At 40.3% G+C, this 19,519-nt stretch overlaps 1 protein-coding gene across 1 annotated transcript; it reads right to left on the bottom strand.

Moving 5' to 3' along the window:
- Nucleotides 1–641: 641 nt before the first annotated feature.
- Nucleotides 642–16,814, bottom strand: dmgdh (dimethylglycine dehydrogenase). Its single transcript, XM_008325685.3, has 16 exons — nt 16,502–16,814; nt 15,755–15,923; nt 13,783–13,881; nt 13,524–13,688; nt 12,945–13,149; nt 8,180–8,428; nt 7,891–8,089; nt 6,872–7,041; nt 6,633–6,786; nt 5,271–5,436; nt 3,156–3,286; nt 2,627–2,844; nt 2,241–2,398; nt 2,087–2,146; nt 1,271–1,405; nt 642–1,166 (listed from the first exon to the last, which is right to left on the bottom strand). Exons 1-16 carry the CDS (start codon nt 16,606–16,608, stop codon nt 954–956), a joined length of 2,598 nt encoding a protein of 865 aa, XP_008323907.1. The 5' UTR covers nt 16,609–16,814; the 3' UTR covers nt 642–953.
- Nucleotides 16,815–19,519: the final 2,705 nt, after the last annotated feature.

Here is a 19,519-nt window from a genome sequence, read left to right as displayed (position 1 = left end):
GCAACGCGGGACCGCTCACATACGGCCATAAAAAGAACAGTACTCTGCACTGTATTTATGAGTGACCGAACCTCCACTGCCTCCTGCGCGGCCTCTGTTTGGACTCCTTTCTGAGCAGGACTTTTATTGCCACCGTCGCCATATTTGGTATCGTCTAAAGGAAAAACGAAATCACCCCAAAACTTAATTTTCAACTCAGCACTGTCCTCTAGTGGATGTGGGTTGTATATACATAGTGTAACGTACTCTATTGAGTGACAGACAGTTATGGTGAAACCTGCGATGTGTGACATGCGTTGCTCAAGCGTTGACAGTCACCTGACAATGTTGCAGCTTCTCTCCACCTGTTATTGTACAGGCTTTCTGTCCAATATTACCTTTTTACCGATATGCCGGTATTGTCCAAACAATTAATTACTGCCAATATTATCAGACATCCCTACTTTTTTGGTTTGTTCAGGCTGGAAAACTAGTGCATGTTTTCTGAATACTTTTTTGTCAGTAAATCCTAGGAATGATTTTAGGCCCGAACATATTTTATCAAACATAACTTCGTATACACAACTCTTCTGAACCAGATGCTTTTTACAGCTGTTTCTGTCAACAGTAAAGCGGCAAGACATTATAGTAGGATCTTTGGGTTTTGGACATTTTTAGGAAACTTTAATGATTTTCCTCCATAAATGGTCCAGTTGTTGAGCCTTGAACCATGAAATTAAAAAAACAATGACATCAGCTCTTCATTTAAGACACTGTGTATCAAATGTATCCCTCAGCAGTTGTCATACTTCACTGCTTAGATGGGACCATGGATTCTCTGGATGCTCATCCTTCCACAGGAGACAGAAAAATCTCTCCCTGACAGCATCTCCCTTCATTTAAGGCTGATTAATAATTCACAGTAAGATCCTTCTTCCACAGCCAGTGGCAAACAGTTTGAAGGTGGTCCAGGATTAAGATTTGCTCTTTGCTTTCTTCTGCAGCCGGGTCCTCGTGGGCTCGGTGAGCATTAACGGCTCCTGGATGACCATGGCTGGGTATTTTCTTCCCAACAGTTCTACCTCCACCTTCTGCCCCACAGAGCACAGCTCCAGGGGCAGGTAGGCAAACGCCAGACTTTGCTGGCTGCTGTAGCTGTAGGCTCCGGATGTGGTGTTGCCGACAACCTGGTGAAACACAACAGACAAACATCGGAGAGCAGCTGGGTGAAAGAGTCTGCAGCAGGACGTTTTGATGGAGGTCACCAGTGAGTGCTTTGGTCGGTGCTCACCTTGCCGTTACACCAGACAGTCTCGTTGCCCTCTGGGTCAATGTTGTCCGTGTCCACTGTGATGTAGGACAACTTCCTCTTCAGACCTTTGGCTTTGATCTCCTGAAGTGCTGCTTTACCAATGAAGTCAGCAGGCTGGACACACACACGCACATACACACACACACATCAAACAAGATGCATATAAGAAACATGAAGCACACTGTTTCTTCTCACTTTTCATTTGCACATTTTGTGTTTTTCTACACAGTGGTTCCCCGTCTATCGCGGGGGTTATGTTCCAAGACTGCCCGCGATAGGCAAAAAGAACGTGAAGAGACGCAATAGTTTTATTTACGTATATATATTAACCCTTTACGAACCCTTTATGAGACATCGTAGGGCGTGAAATATAGCAAAAAATTAACGAAACTTTCACAAATCTCGTTTATTCATACGTACAGGTTATTTCTTGCAATACCCTGTATGTATGTGTTACAAAATGTTATTTTGTTTTTTTTACTTTTGTTTTTACTGTTTTTTTTCTTTGGCTAGAAAATGCTTGTTTTATCACAAAAATAATGAAAATATTAGAACATTTATGAATTTTTATATACCACAAAAACCAGCGATACACTGAGGGCGACAGTCGAACTGAAGAATAAACATCAAAAGGTTAAATTTGAACTTTTAATAATTTCACAAACTAAAAGATACAAAAAAGAAATACATATAAACATTCACTTTCTTTCCTAAGTATCTATGAATTTTCCTGCATTTCATAATTGAGTTCTAATTGCATCAGTACAACGTTAAACTCTTCATATTAGTGCTCACCTTGTTGAGTTTGATGAAGTAGTCCAGCCCAGCCTCCAGGGGGTTGGTGTCACAGTTCATCTGTAAGAAAGTGATAGGTCGGAAAGTCAGAGGACCACAATGTTTTCTGCGTGTGTGTGTGAGAGAGTGAGAGAGTAAAAGAGAGAGAGTGAACCTCAGCTCCCCAGCCTCTGAAGCCTTTCTCCAGTCTGAGGGAGGACATGGCGTAGGTACCAAAGTTGTCGATGCCTTCATCTTTACCTGCCTCCATCATGGCCTGGTACACAGCAGCCATGTTCTTCTGGTCAATGTACAGCTCCCAGCCAAGCTCACCTGGACGTGAATGTATATAAATGTACACAAAACACAGTATCCTAATACATTATGTTTGACTTGTGAAACAGCATCCTCTCTTTGTGTTCACTGACGTCTTCAACAACATTTCATTAGTGTAGTTATGGCTCTTGTGGATAAACTGCTGTCTTCTAAATTATTTTCAATCATCGAACACTCAGTGTCATTATCAGTAAATGTTGGCCGTAGGTTGAATTCTCTGATTACCAGTGTAGGAGATCCTGATGGCGCGGACAGGAACGCCAGCGAGCGTGATGGACTTGCACTGGAGAAACTTGAAGGTTGCATCACTCATGTCCTCCTCTGTCAGTTTCTGAAGAACTTTGCGTGAGTTTGGTCCAGCGATACCCAGCACACCGATGTCGTCTGTCACGTTGCTAATGTCCACATCGTAACCACCGTCTACCGCCTCTGTCTCTATCCACCTGGGACAAGAAAAAAACCGTTTAGAAGAGCGTATCACTCTAGCATCAATAAATACATTTGTATTATTTTGTCAGATGACCACAGCCTTTGTCAAGCTTGTATTCCGGTGGTTTTCTGTTGCCTTGTTGCTGTTCTGTGTAGTTAGAAATTGTCACCACCAGAGGTCAGTACACAGCACAGAATCTATAGCACATGATCACACAGTTTGGTGCTTCAATTTTAAATGCATATTGCATTTAAAATATAAAACACTGATTCTCCCAGCCCCAGTAAATACAAACCAATGTGTGAAAGGTTCCATGCATTTTACCTGAGGTCATGCAGCTCTGACCCCGAGCCTGTGATGAGCAGAAACTCTCCTGGTGTCAGTTGGGTGATGGTGACCTCTGCATAAACCTTCCCAGTGGGTGTCAACATGTGGCTGATATTAGTCTGGCCTACCTAAAAAAAACAAAGGCCAGAGAAGAGAGTAACCACACACACATAGGGTGCATTTCAGAGTTATATTTCTAATTCCACGGAAGTTTTTGTGTCGTGTCCTTTAACAAGTTTAACTTGTTTTTCCCCATTTTCACAAGAAATAGAGCTAGTGCCGTGTTGAAACTCAAAGGACACAGAGCTGCGTGGCACGATCATCTTAGCTTAGCTGAAGGCTAGAGGAATTTGTTGGTGTATTTTTTTTAAAAGAATTTTAAAATTAAATTAAAAGTTTGTTGTCAGGTGTCCTGTTAGTTTACCATTCCTGTCAGAATGGCATACACTAACTGACAGCCATTTCTCTCTGACTGCTTAACCATCTCCATGGTTACATGACAATGTCCACAGGTATTTCTCCAAGGGAAGGGGTGGGCGGAGCATGCTGTAAACTCAATACCGTACAATCCTAAAGGCACAGGACTGTAAAACTGCTGTGTAAAGAATCCATGTGTTCTCAATCCTTAAGATGTTTTTTTTTTTTTACCAAAGCTTGTCACGAATATTTGAGTTAAAGGAAAGTGAACTCGTTGTCATTGTGACACAGTTCACCACTGCACAACCAAATGTGACTTTAACCCAAATCTGGCTTTAAGCTGCCTGAGGAACAGTGTGTGGGGACAGTGCCATGCTCAGAGCACCTCAGTGCTAACTTGGCAGCTGGTGGACTCGAACCTGAAACCTTTCGGACCCAAGTCCGCTTCCTCAACCACTAAGCCACCACTGCCCCAAGTAAAAATAAAATAATTAGCATAAAGACGAGCTCTGTTGATGTAAACCGATCACTTTTTTGTGACCAGCGTTAAAAGAAACCCTAGTTATCAAGTGCTGCACAAAAAAAAAATGTTTCTAATGAATATTTGGTCACACAACACACACTCGCGCACACACATATATATAGATATACATACAACACGGAAAACTGAACACAGACAGGCTGACAGGTGTGGGTGCAAGAAGTGGTTATCTGCCAGGCTGTGATTGATAGGAGCATGTGCAGCTTCTCCAAGTGTTCTGCTCAGTTTACATAGGTCTGCAGCTGCTTTGATCTGGATCAGACTGGTCGGCCCTAGAACTCATTTGGCAGATATGTCCCTGGTAATCGTGGAAGTAGGTGTCAGTATCTAGCTCGTGTGTTTTGGTAAGGCAGTTCTTTATCAGACATTTTAAATGTAATAAAGCATGATGGGAACACTTACTGGTGATGTAATACTAATTACAGAATTTCTTGAACATAAAGTCAAACCATGTATCAGTAGCAGCTCATCGTCAGCTTCTATGGACCATATTAAAGGTATCATATGCAGAAAGCCACACCCCCATAGTGCTGTTGTTTTTGTGTATCTATATATTTATATATATATATATTGGGGCAAACAGCTAACTTTATGAACAAACTTTCAAAAAGTAAGCGCTCCTGTATTAGAAAATACAGCACTTGGCCTGTAACAAATATGCCATGGTTTTATTTTTTTTTCTTTTCTTTTGTGAATACCATGGTAATCTGTTTTGCCATAGTATTCGAAGAAAAAGTTTGAAAGTAGTATCTAAAAAGTATCTGCTGGATATGACTGCAATACTGAATAATTATTTAAAACTAAGAGATAGACTGGCCTCAAACAAGTTCATGAATATAGTATGGAATATATAAAAGTAGAATTAAGGAATATTTGAGTACTGAATGCACATGTGTTTTAACTCCATTACAAAAAAGGTTTGAATCTCAGTGGAACTATTCATGTTGAAACAAAGGATGCTTGTGTGTTTTGTGTTGTCAAGCTAGTTCCCCTATCTGATGTAATTACTTGTGATGAATACATTTCGTCATAAAATTAGCCCAAAAAAAGTGTTTTTTTTTACGTAGAAACATCTTACTTAAAAGGCTCCGCCCTCTGTTTTATCCAGGGGTCAACTTCAAAAGCTGAAGAGTAGAAGAAGACTGAAGCTCTACCTTAGGCATGCTGTTAGCGAACAGCCGATCCAGCAGCTTGTGGGAGTCCTTTCCCTTCACCATGAACTTGCCGAAAGGCGTCAGGTCGATCACTCCCACCTTCTCCATCACCAGCTTGCACTCTCTGCCAACGGGTTCAAACCAGTTGGTGCGACGGAAGCTGGGCCTGAGCACAAGAAGGATATAAATTTGTTTTAGGCACTTTTTGAGTGGATACTGTCTGCTGTACCTTAGATATGTGTTTGTGTGTGTGTATATATATATATATATGTATGTATATATATATATATATATGTGCATATATGTATGTATATATGTATATATATATATATGTGTGTGTGTATGTATATATATATATATATATGTATGTATATATGTGTATATATATATATATGTATGTATATATCTGTATATATATATATATGTATGTATATATATATATATATATATACATAAACCAGCCACTAGGGCACACAAGCGACCTCTAGCCAAATCAAATATGTGTATCACAAATATATCACAAATATATATACATATATACACATATACATATATACACATATACATATACAACAGTTGACCTATAGAAATCATGTTAAAAACCACACTGCCAGGAAGGGCATCCGGTGTAAAACCTCTGGCCAAATTTTTAAAAATCATGTTAAAAACCACACTGTCACATGTACTGAGCTACAACGACGAGCTAACATCGTGCCTAACACGTGTTTTTACTTTTCTGAATCCTTTTAGTTTTTTTCACATGCATTGTGGCATTTCTGCCTCTAGCATTTATACAACATACAGTACACATGCATACAGGGTTTCCACTGATCTCCACCACGGCGGTTTTTTTTATAGCTTTGGATTCATGTTCAATCCCACTGTAAAATCCTGCTCTCAAACCACTTTATAAAAAAGATTGGCACAGCTGCTGTTGCTCTAAGGCAGGGATGAGCCAGCTGACTTGAGGAGCATACAGAGACAAAACATCTTGTTTCAATCGTTGCTTGGCTTTGACATATTTAGAGTCTTACCGTGTTGGTATGAAACAATCACACACAGTCTCTGCTGTTAACAACACCAATCCCTGTTGGTTGTTGGCTATAGTTATTTCTATACATTTCCTACATTTAAATCTAAAAATGTTTTGGCAGGTGGTGTCTCCATGAGAGAACTCCTCCTTTATGAAACTCTTTGACATTATGTTTCAATCCCCGTCTTTGCCTCGTCTTAAGACGGAGCCAGATAGCAAGCTTTAGAAAAGATTTGATCAATATAACTGATTATGACGGAGTTAACATCATTTTTGAACGTTGAACTTTTTGACTTAGCTCAATACTTTTTCGTTAACAAAATTATTACTTGTAACCGGTGTCATCTCCAGGTTTGTAGAACCAGTGAGGCTGTTCCCATCCAGCGTGAAAGCCCATGGATCCTTTGCCCTTCAGCAGTTCGTAAACACCGCTTGTTCGTACGGTTGGTCGCCCAGCGAACCGCTCCTCCTTGGGGTAACCAACTGCAGGACAGCCGAGGGTTTGGTGGCAGTTAGGTACAAATACAACAGCACGGTCATCGTTAGGTTAGTCTCACCTCGAACTCACCGACGTTATTGAAGCCGTAAGACTCTCGGGCTTTGGCACACAGGAACGGCACGTCTGTCCAGTTGCCGTAGCGGTTAGGGTCACACTCGATGAGGTCGTAGGGAGGCTCACCATTCACTATCCAGTCACTGAGGAACTTCCCAATACCACCAGCATGAATGACCCCATACCTGAGCACAGACACAACACGTTTATATCCTGACTATGCATTGATTATTTGACTTAAACAGGACAGGGAGCAGTGATAGTAATAGAACTACATAAGGATTGCTTGTAGTACTGAAAGTACATAGTAAATGATCTGTTAAAAGGGTTCAAATTAGGAATAGTATCGGTGCGATACTATCCCTCCAGCCCTCGGCAAGCTGGAGGAGAAAAGAATGTATCGGATTAATATCAGTATCTGCAGATACTCAAAGTTGCAGTATTGGTATTGGATTTCTAGTACAAAATAAGGATTTTATCAACAACTACGTGACTAACTTATCATAGTTAGTTCCAGGTTTTCCAGGTTTCTAAGAGAAAACATTTGATCCTCTAGTATCAGACGTACACCTTTTAGGTACGACTGTGTCCCGGAACACATTTTTGGATGTTGGTATGAAAAGGCTTTTTGGAATCTGATCATTTTGTGAAAGGCATGTGTGTGTGTGCTGGTGCATGATGGGTGAATATTTGATGGGTGACTAAAGCCATTTTAAATATGAAGCTTTAGAGAAAACAACACTGAAGAATGACTTTTGTTCTGTTGGGTAGGTCATTTTGAGTTTCTGTTCAAGGGCTGTTCAACATGCAGTGAACTAATCTCCCAAAGATGACGAGGCCTTCTGGGTAGAAAAATGTCCCTGTCCCTGAATCCTCCCAGTTTATAACTGATGGCAATAAAACCAAATATGCAAAACTTTGTCGTCCTACGACGTTACAGGACATCTGTCCATGGCCATGTAATGACGAGACATCAGAGGAAAAGATCATTTAAATGAGTCTACATGAGCACAGGTGTAAAACATGATACAGACCCAAAGCCAATGGCATTCCAATAGTTGCGAACCCCCTGGTGTGGTCCCACCATGGGCAGCAGGTCAGGGGTGTAAGTGATTGGTCCAGACACGATATTGATGATGTCGGCTTTTTTCAGCACAGGAACAGTCTCCATGGCCATCTCCACATGCTCCATGATCCTGTCCAGGTCTGACTCAAAAAGCTCTTTTCCAAAACCTGCAGCAGCCAAAGTGGAGACAGGGCAGACAGACAGAGTGTAACCTCCGGGTGACATCGAACTACTGACTCTACCCGTGGCAGACGAACCTGGAGGGACGCCGTCTCTGACCCAGGAGTCCTGCAGCACCATCTTTTCCATCTTCTCATAGGGTCCAAACAGGAGGCCGTCTCTCTCCTGACGCAGGTAGTACGACCCCTCCAGGTCTCTGATGACGGCCAGCTCCTTTTTCAGAGCCTTCACCTCTGGGACGGTCGCTGTCACTACGTATTGATGGTGCACTGGTATGGTCGGGTGGTCGAACCCAATCATCTGTCCCACTTCCCTGGCCCAGAATCCTAGAATTAAAAAAAACAATATGTATATATATATTTTTTTTATAAATTCAGAATAGATAGGCAATACAATAGAATACATGATTGCAGCACAGTAACAAGAACAAGAGTATTCCAAGGTAAAACAATTATGTAGCAACACAAGAACCATTTTGTTCAAACTTCTTTAGCATCAAAGATAGACTAAAAGCACAGGAAAGTACACGTATCCCTTCCATCCAATATCTACAGTTTATTAATAAAAGTACACGCACAGTATTATGTAAAAAATAAACTGCAACTAAATGTTTGACTTCCTTGCAGTAACTCCAGATGCTCCACCAATTTTCCTGCAGCTACAATACGAAGGCATACATCTGTATGTATTTCATTTGCTTGTGAGCACACAGGAAATTATGTTGACTCAGGGAATGAGACCATATCTGGCCTCTGGGTTACAGGAGCAGAAGGACTTGCATATTGATACCAACGACGTGATAACTTGACTAATACAGTTGACTTTCAGATCCTTGTGGGTTTTCAGCAGCAGAAAAACAGACAGAAAAGCTAAAGATGCTAAGAACGAAACAGAAAAGCTAAGTAGTAGTGAAAACTGGAGTTGCAGGTTAAAATATGTACGTGCCCTGTTACATAGATTAAAATCAAATCACACAAATAAATAAGGATACACTTGGATAATAGGATGAATTATAAAGTCAGAGACAGAATAATGAAAACTGTACTTCCATAACAAATCAATGCTTGTAAAAGTACACGACAAATCAGTAGCCGCGACATCAGGGATGGGCTACAATGTGACGACCAGTTCACAAACAATTAAGGATAATGTACTAAAATAAAATATATACATGCACGTTATATAGTACATATACACGTAAGTACGTCATTTGCCAGACATGGTTCTATTTCTGCTAGTACACCACTGACCACAGCACAAATAACACTTGTTCATGTACAGACTAACAGGTCTGTACTGTATGTATTAGCTACATATAGACTTACAGACGGAGTAGAAATAAACACAGACTATGTCCACATCCTCACCTGTGACCAGCCGAGGCTGCTCCACTGTCATTACAGTACGTGTGACATAAGAGGGTTCCACAAATCCATCCTTGTTTTAAATGAAGGTCTGCTTCACGTTGAACTCAGAGTGTGAACATGTTCCCAGTGTGAAGGATGAAGCGGTGGTCCACAAACACCACGTCCTGATAAAGACCAGCAGTTAAGCTGCACAGAGAGGCCTGTTTATGAGCTGCCTGAAGACTGGGCCCATTTACTGGGCTACACAGGGACAGTTCACTGAGGGCACACCGACGCAGACTCACTAACTTGACGTACTTCCAGGCCGAACCAATGTTTACTGCAAAGGCTATAAAGTATAATTCCAGTTTTCAAGAACGATATCACTAAATGGATGCAAACCATTTGTTGCAGTAAAGCTCAAAAAGTTCACAAACATTTCTACGTCAAGGCCGCCCAGACAGGATGAGCTTCTGGCTGAGGACCCCTTTTGCAAACCCGAAGACAATGCATTAAAACATCACATTTTCTTATTTTATTGACTATTCACTATAATTATTACATTAGTTTAGCATAAGGAAATTATTAATCAACATGTTTTCAGCACCACTGAAATAATAAACCGTCAGGTCTACACAGACTGGGACGTCGGCATACCGAAGCTGCAGCTGTCACACAAGGCGCGTTCAAGTACCATTGGAAACTTGAGAATCAAACACTTACGGCAGTTTACGCATTTGTTCATTTCAGGAAAAATGGTTATAAAAATTAAATACAAATAGTAAATTTGCTTTTTTCTCTCTTCTGTCTTTTCCGAGACGCCCAGGCAGACGACACTTTTAAAGTCATTGTCCCGAGGGCCTAACGAATATTTTTTGTAGCTTTTGAAAATGTGTAGGTTGCAGCCGTTGGTGAGAAGAATTAAGAGTGAAGAGCGGCATAATTTTCTGTCATTTGTTATTGAAAGGCAACAGGAAGTAGATGTTATCCTCTGAAATGATCTACTGCGGTGTAACCGTATGAAGACTTTTTATACACAGTAAACAAACAAAATCCTTTAACTACTCCTGGGCAGGAAGTGGATGTGTTGAAATTGGACCTTAGGGTTCACATACCAAGGACTATGACCTCTGACTTTTATTAAGGCTGTCAGGTCAGGGCAAACTGCCTTATAGGAAAGCAACCACCAACAGGTTGTGCTTCATTGACATATTAGGACTAAATAAAAACAGTGATCAGAATAAGGCTCCATAAGAAACTGTGGCACAAACAAGTGGGTCTTCAGCTGCAGTAATGAACTGCAGCTGAAGATAGTTGACGTTACGCAACTCCATAAAGAGCTGCCTGTGGGTTATATGGGTTTTCAGCAGCATATGTGAAAACAAGAACTGCTCTCACTGGGGATTTGGTCTGTTTGCAACACACAGTATGATAAAAATCTGTTGCTTTACCGCTGAAGCCCAGAAAAGCTGGAAAGGTTCACAGACATAAAACCCACAATGAAGGAAACTCAAAAATATTAAACGCAGCATTACCAACTATCACACTGGGTTATACACGTCTTAGCTGCCTCAGATATATATATAGTTTTGTTGAAAATGCTTGCAAACTATAATAACATGTGTCTTATAAAGTCAAACAAACTGTTCAAGTTCCTGCACAGACAACAGAAGGTGCAGCACAGCAGTGAAAATCTGCAGCCAACTGTCGGGAGGCGTGCCTGATCTTCAGCCGCAAGATTGGACAGAATGGGACCGTCTGGCTGGCAGCCAATCTCCACAACACACACTGGTTTGAACCAGAGAACAGAATTTGCAAAAGGAGAAGGGATATGTCAAAGACTTTGATAGGAACTCTCTGAGAGACAGCTGAGAGACAGTCCACCTGACAGGACAGTTTAGGTCGAGCTCAGTTCGGCCATTAAAAATCTGTCCAAGTCACAACAACTTCTTTTATACAGATTGTAAGGACACGACTAAATATCGTGTCGACTAAATATAATATCGACTAAATATATAAACATCAGTTTGGAAACAGTGCTCTGCTTTTAAAGAGAAAAATTTAAAAATACTGTGATGGTTTTGAGAACACAATTACCGTATTTTCCGGACTATAATCACAAAATTAAATATTAAAGCTATATGCATTTAGTCAGTACCCCAACATATATTGTATATACAGATTATGTTCAGTTTATCTGAGTAAATATATATTTAATGTTTTCAATTTTTGACCATTTTAGCCTGGTCATTTGAATAGTACCTCCCAAGCCAAAAAAGTGTGGACACCACTGGAGTAGAAAATGTCCATTTCACGTCTCGCTCTCTGCTGAGAGAGTACACAACAGTACCAGTCCATGCAGTGATTTGAGAGTTTTTCCACCTGACAACCTTTCTGACACTACCGCACCAACGTGAGATACACGACAACATAGAACTCAGGGATAAAGACACAGTTGGTTGCATGAATGGGTCACCCAGTCCAGGAATGTGCTTACTTCAAGTTACCCCACTTCAAATACCCCCACCCTCTCTCTTTACTGAGTCGTAAGCAGAGAGGCTGTTGGTGCTGTTTTTAACGGCTGGGATTTTGAACTCATCCCACTCCAGAGGCAGCCATTCAAAGCACCGGGACATTCAGCCAGTGTATAATAAATAGAGATCATTTATAATGTGCTCATTTTAGGGTGACTATCAGTTAATAAGTGTTTCAAACTAGTGAAACATATACTTCGATAACTGTGTGTTGACATGTCTGTGGACAAAGTCTTTTCAAATTTGACTTTCGTGCATTTTATATCCGTTTTGAAACTCTTTTTAGGCCAAGTGAATATTGCATGCGACTGATCCAAAAACTGCATGACACCGTATGTATACCGATATGTGTTGTATACCGATATGTGTTGTATACCGATATGCCTCATCCACTGTGGGGAGCAGAGACCTGTCCAAATACTTGAACTGTGCCAGATAAACAAGCAGCAGCAGGAGTGAGTAGAGCCGGTTACTGCCGACAGATTCCCGCCGGAACTGGTACGACCCGGTTCAAGCCACTAGTGCTCTTCTCTGAACTGCAAGCAGTGGTCTGTTTGGTCAAAGGTCTCCTGCTGTATAACAACCAGATAACATGTTTCTATACAGCTGTGGCCCGGCCTTTTTTGTTGCATGGCCTACATTTTTAAATAAAAAAATAAAATAAAAAAAAACACCTTTTCTGCTACACTGCTGGTGAATGTTTCCTAAAGCTTACAAGTACTCTGGAGTAGGTACCCTTGGTCAGTAGGTACCCTTGGTCAGTAGGTACCCTTGGTCAGTAGGTACCCTTGGTCAGTAGGTACCCTTGGTCAGTAGGTACCCTTGGTCAGTAGGTACAATTGGTCAGTAGGTACCCTTGGTCAGTAGGTAGCCTTGGTCAGTAGGTAGCCTTGGTCAGTAGGTAGCCTTGGTCATTGTGTATATTTGTGTATCATAGATTCCAGTGTCTAATATGCACAAACCTGCACTGTTGACGATTCTATTGGCGCGGATCGTTCCGTGTGGGGTGTCCACGTCCCATTTGCCATCAGCAGTGGGTCTGAGACCATTGACCGGAGCCGGGTTGTAGATCTGAGCTCCGTACATGCGGGCCCCAGCAGCCAGAGCCATGGTCAGTGAGTAAGGATCGATGTGACCGTCGCCTGGAGTGTACAGACCTGCCAACACCTGATACGATAATGAAAATGATCAGAGTAGGAAGCACAACGATAAGATACAGCTAGACTACACTAAAATCCTAAACTTCACGAGGTTGCATTTGAATAAAAATGAATGAAAACTACTACTTGTTTTTGTAAATAGCTAATGAATAAATAGGTTACTGTCAATCTGCATTTGCCAATCGCACGTCTTTTAAAACGGGCCTATAAAATGACAGTACAACATGGTGTAATGTAACAACGGTTCAGAGATACAGAAATTCTAGTTTCTTACTTTTCTTCATTTAAATGTGTTTAGATTCAAGTTTGGATACTAACGAAGTTTTACTCTACTTTTCAGGTGCCCCAGTTTAAGAATCAAACTATTACTACTATTCAGACCTTGTCCATGTTAAGTAACGGAAAGAGTTCCTGGACTTTCTCAGGTTCAATAAAGTACTGTTGCGTCACGTGCCAGTGCGTGCGGGTCATTTGGTACCGCATCTCATCCACTCGAGCTGGTGTGGAGGCAATTCTGACACTGCCAGGCTGGTGAAAGCCCACCGCCTGCAAATGAGGACAATCAGTAAATGAAGTTCATTAAAAAACAAACAAACACGTAAACACACATAAGGTACAACAAATGAGTAATTCCACTCACCTGGCCAGTTTCAGCCTCCAGAGACTCGTATAGTTTGATGCTGTCATAGTGGACTTTCTTAAGGTTAATACCAGGATGGTAGTATGTTGTTAGACCAGCCTAAGAAGTTAAGAAACACACACATACACACAGTGGTTAATAAAGAAAGTTCTCACTGCTCTTTTAGCTCAATTTTGTTATAAAGAAAATGTCTGTTTCTGCTTCAGTAAGAAGGACCAGGTCAGGTCTACGTTTAATCTAAGGAACTCTTTTGACAAAAAACAATGTGCGACTTCTAAAGCATAACTTGAGCTACTAAAATTATGCTAGCTGACAGGCAGATATAATAAGCTTATGCTATTACCTAATCTAGTCCAGTTTTTTCCTACTTCTTAAAAATACATTAACCTGGACGACCTTGTAGACATCCATAGAGTTTAGTTGTCAGCAACTGGACTCCTTGGAGCTTGAAAGGTGTTTCGTTCCTCAACTGAGGAATTTCAACTCTCTTTGGATAACATGACCTGGACGAATGAGAGTCTTTACAGACAACCTTCAGGCATGTTGCTGCACACTGTCTCATCTTTGTTGCAATAACTGACTTTCTCCATTATCATTTGGTTTGTTAGCGCATGCATTCTTCAGCATTATCTACATTAAAGATTTCAACCAAAGAGTTTATTATTTCTAGACTTATATGTTCAGCTACTCTTAGTCGGGTCATGGATTTGAATCTAGAAGCATGCAACATACTCTGATAGGTGGTGTTGTAGTGTCACGGTTATCATGCCTGCCTTACACATCTACACTCAGAAGGTCCTGGGATTGAGCCCAGAGGACCCACTTACTTAATGGCGCCTCCTGTGGCAGCCTGCGTGGGTTGCAAAGACTCATTTAAACAACAATTTGTTTTTAGTTTTATGAAAAAAAAAGTGATAGCTATATATTAAAATAGATCAATTATTAAATGTCCATGACATCATTTAAATCTTCTGTGTGTGTCATATGTCTTAAAGTAAAATCTGTCAAGATATTTGATAACATTTTAGATTCTGCCTTCTTTGTGGTTTATTATGTCACACTTAATTAAAACAACTGAAGATCATTGTTGTTAGATTGTGACCTCATTGATCCGGCTCTATAATTGATTCCTGTTTAAGTGATATTACGATTGTGAAAGCAGATCAGAATGCCCCAACTCACAATTGCACGTAGTTTTTAGTTTTGATGTTTAAAAGAGACCAGTCCAAATCACAACCAGCAACACAGTAAAGACTGTGACCGAATGCTAAAGCTGGACGGCATGGACAGGACAGCAGTTTGACCTCAATGCTACCACTGATAATGTAACAGAAGCCAGGAGTCACTGACACAAACGAATACTGTACCTTACATAAGGTCAGAGCTGAGGAAGAGCAACTGGTGCTCTAGTTTACTAATAGAACTTATAGGGACAACATTGGTCTGCTCATATTAATACATGCCCAATTATCACACTGAATGGGTTTTATCAACGACATGACTCTGCCCCAGAAATTCAAGTTAATTCTATTGGCAAAAATCATGAATCTATGAAATTAAACATGAAGCTGTAAAAATGTTAACCTACATTTTAGTTACATCAAGTATTACAGTAAGTCGACGGTACTTTCATTTGACCTCAAATGTGTCCTGTTTATCTAATCAATTTTCTGTTCCAGCCTTGTTACCATCTGACACATTAGATTAATAATTCTGGAGTAAACAGATATATTCAAAATCAATGCTCAGGGATGTCATGGTCTTCTGTCTCTTTTTTTAGTCAACATTGAAATGTTTCAGCATAAATTGATATCAATAAATAACCCTAACAGCATATCCAATTTAAACCAACTTTAGCTCAATTTTGTTATAAAGAAAATGAAGAAAAATCAATAAATAACCCTAACAGCGTATCCAATTTAAACCAACGCTGTGCATTTACAAATGAGAAAGCAGATTTTTGTTGACGTACGGCATGCCAGGTGGATCCAGCGGTCAGCTCAGACTTTTCCAGCAGCACCACATCTTTCATGCCAGCTTTGGCCAGGTGATAGGCCAAGCTGACCCCCACACATCCACCGCCGATGATGACCGTGTTTGCCGTGTCCTTCCATCGTTTTCCCAGAACTGAAGATTCACCCCTGAAGAGGAGAAGGAACAAAGAAAGGACAGTTGAAGGGGATTACTTTAAAAACTGTTACAGTAATGGATTACATTTTAATTTAACTTTTTGACATTTTGCAAATCCAAAAGTTTTTAATAAAATTGATATGGATCAATGGTTTATCTTTCCAAATTAACTCACCATGACTAAAATTATGGAGTGTGCCTAGCTAGTTAAAAAAAATAGTAGAACTTTCTAATAATCAAATAATTGAACAAAAGTGGTAATGCTGATGGTCATTACTAATTTTATTCTAGCAAAATATGATCCTTAAAGCTAATTTAAAATGCTCTCCGGCACATGTGTATGTATATATATAACAGTAGCCCCGTGCACTCAGCTGTGTTTACTAAAAAAAAAAAAAAAACAATAAAAAAAAAACAAGTGTCGACATGTTCGCGGTTACTACTGAAAACAAGCCCCAACTTCATGGATGCCAGCACACTTCCGCATTGGAATTCTCATCATAATAGTTCATTTCGGGGCAGCCTCCATACCATATGTCTGGATGTAAGAACGACGAGCTGTCATGTGCACAAAAGTGAACGTTCAAACCTTTTTTCAGCGCGTGTTGCTGAAGTGCAGGAGATGGTCCTCAGAGGAAGTCCAGCGCTCCCTCCTCTTCGCAGCTGGATTTTGATGACGTTTAATATGCGAGACATGACTGAGAAATGATTATAAAAACACACATACACACGCGCTGCAGGTGTAGCTCAAAGCATGGACATCTCTCTCGTGTGGTTGAACTAATCCTCTCCTTTCGCGCAGCAGCGTTGACCCGCCCACCGGTTCACAGAAAGAAACTTTACCCCGAGCAACCCCCGAACAAATTAACGCTTTCAGGACCGCAGGGTCCGGAGGTGGGTCCGCCGCAGCACAGGGCCGTGCGAAGGTTCTGGGGCGAACCAGGTGTGGCGCTAAACAGAGTTAGCATGAGGCTAATGGGAGGAAAGGCCACATTTATTTATTGATAACTATGTTAGTGGTTTATCTGAGAAGGTTGTTTCTTTATGGCAAACAAATTGTAAAAATTATAAGAATGCAGTCGCGATTTAAGGAGTTGAGGGGGCGTTAAGAGTTATGAGACTAAACATGACATACATTTATGCTAATTAACCTGTAATATTACAAGAAAGAGCATTCTACGTTTAAGTGAAGGATAACACTTTTTAAATGAATAAAAATATGGTTATAATAATATAAAAAAATACAAAAATGTATATTTATGAGAATAAAGTTGTTATATTCGGAATAAAAGTCATTGCCTCATAATTAATTTTTAGTATTTGAGAAATACAATTGAGAATAAAAAGTCAGAAAACAATTGCTTTATTCTGACAAATGTCTTTCATACATAGATTGTTTTGGGGTTGTTGTTGTTTTCAATTTGCCCCATGTGTCATGATATTTAAAAGAAAGGATTTAATATAAATGTATACCCCGTCGGTGGTCTCAAAATTGGACACAAACACATTTATCTTAAAATAAGTCCTTTGAGCCTTTTATTGCACCACAGCTGCCTCTAACACACACACACAAGAGTAACAGGTTTGAACTGGATATCTGCCCTGATAGCACTTGGAAAACATCAGAACTGACCTCATTCTACTGACACGCTGAAATCAATAACAAGAAAATCACTGGCTGATTCCTAATGAATTGCATATATACATTTACATACATATATACAGTATATATATGTCTATATACTGTATGTCTATATATTAGATAGATAGATAGATAGATAGATAGATAGATAGATAGATAGATAGATAGATAGATAGATAGATCAAAAGTATAACATTAAATTTCCATGTCATGGGATTTTTTTTGGGATATGGGAAATAAACTACAACACCGAATATTCAGCATCTGTAAGACTTCAGCTGTTATGTTTAGATAATAATTGATTTTAAAGTGGAATAAACAACACAATGTAACAACCTAAAAAATTGTTTTATTCTTGATTTGACTATATTTATATAAAACATTTAATTTATGTTTAATTATATATACAATAATAATTTAAGAATAATTATGTATTTGTTTAGCTTTTAATATGTTTGAATCAAAATATGTAAATAAAGACAGAAAACTGGATCTATCGCCTGTGGTAAATTCTTACAGGTTATTTGCTAACGACAACCAGCTTTAAAGTTTAACTCACAAAGCTTGAGTTTCTAAAGGGCTTCGAGGAGGAGAAGAACAGCAGATTGTTGTGTGGACACTGCAGTAGACTAGCTGAGGTGTAGAAACTCAATAGCGACAGTAAGTGGACAGGTGTGGAATGACATGGTCAGACAAGTACATTTTAAGTAGACAACGGATCCATCCATCCATCCATTTTCATCCGCTTATCCGTTACCGGGTTGCGGGGGCAGCAGTCACCACCCAAATCACACTGCACCGTACCAACCCCCCTGAACCTTCCTGCAGGTGGTGAGTCCACTGGAAGGTACCAACCGCCCTAACCGGGATTCGAACTAACCCAGGAGGTGAACCCTGGGGGTCCATACCAATGACAGAGACATTGCCTCTGGGCCAAAGCACTACAATAGACAACAGATGAATGCATTTAATGTTATTAAATCCTTACAACACTGTTTCTCAATTAAAATATTCAGTTATATCAAATTATACCATGATGCAGGTGTATATTTCACAGTTTTGATTTTGCAGAGGAGCAGCCAGTTTGAAGGAAGTGTTGGTCAGGCCTTACTGCTCAAGTCTGCTATGTTGTGGGTGTGTTCAGGGGGGAGTGGTGTAGATTTTTGTGTGCAACACAAGCCCACATGGATATTTCTGGATGGAGGTTTAGCAGAAGCTAATCACCACCTTCCCATCCCATTATTGTGCCTCCACACAGTTCTTCTTACATTAATGACTCTTTTTCCCATTTCCAAACAACTAAACTCTGCTTCTTCCATAAGGCTCAATCAGCCAATCAATTTCTTCGATCTTAACATTAGTAACCTGTTCATCCTGATCAAAATCTCTGCCACTTCCAGCTCACTTCACCATACAAACCAGTAAGCAGGGTGATGTCCAAACTGGGTTAATTGTTAGCACACATGAAGATGTGGTTTCCAAAGGAACTTGGCTCAGTGACAACATATGAGACCCGGCCATTCAGCTCAACCAGCTAACAAGCTACCATGGCGACAGAGCTCTCGTCAAAGGAAATAAATCCACAGGCTATGTTTACGTGTAAGAAGGCCGTTGTTGTAAACGAACTCTGTCAACAAAATCTGTCATGAAAATTTTAAACTAACTTGCTGTCTGTCGCACACATTCCTACCACACTAAACAGTAACCCAAGAGGCAAGGCTCTGCGTGCACTCTATCTACCAGACTATCAATGAACAATAGACAGCACATCCATGACAGATTCCTCACTGGGGCTGCTGATTTTAATTACATGGATTCAAAGAGTTTTTCCAAAAATACGTCGGCTTTGAGTTTTCCCACGCAGGGGAACAACACATTGGAGTTGACCTGTCTGCCACTTGGAAGGATACAATGGCTGCGGCATTTACAATGATGGACTCTGTGATCACAGAACTGTGCTGCTCT

The sequence above is a fragment of the Cynoglossus semilaevis genome, chromosome 14 (genome assembly GCF_000523025.1).
Source record: "Cynoglossus semilaevis isolate Cse_v1.0 chromosome 14, Cse_v1.0, whole genome shotgun sequence".
Lineage (NCBI taxonomy): Eukaryota > Metazoa > Chordata > Actinopteri > Pleuronectiformes > Cynoglossidae > Cynoglossus > Cynoglossus semilaevis.
This window is presented reverse-complemented; position numbering and strand designations above follow the sequence as displayed.

What these genes read in the sequence shown, in the direction of transcription:
- dmgdh (XM_008325685.3), bottom strand. Translation starts at nt 16,608, where the DNA reads ATGTCTCGCATATTAAACGTCATCAAAATCCAGCTGCGAAGAGGAGGG. An exon ending in TTACGGCTTCAATAACGTCG is followed by an intron (nt 6,787 to 6,871) that starts GTGAGTTCGAGG and finishes GCTGTCCTGCAG; the next exon opens with TTGGTTACCCCAAGGAGGAG. An exon ending in CATCAGGATCTCCTACACTG is followed by an intron (nt 2,399 to 2,626) that starts GTAATCAGAGAA and finishes ATTCACGTCCAG; the next exon opens with GTGAGCTTGGCTGGGAGCTG.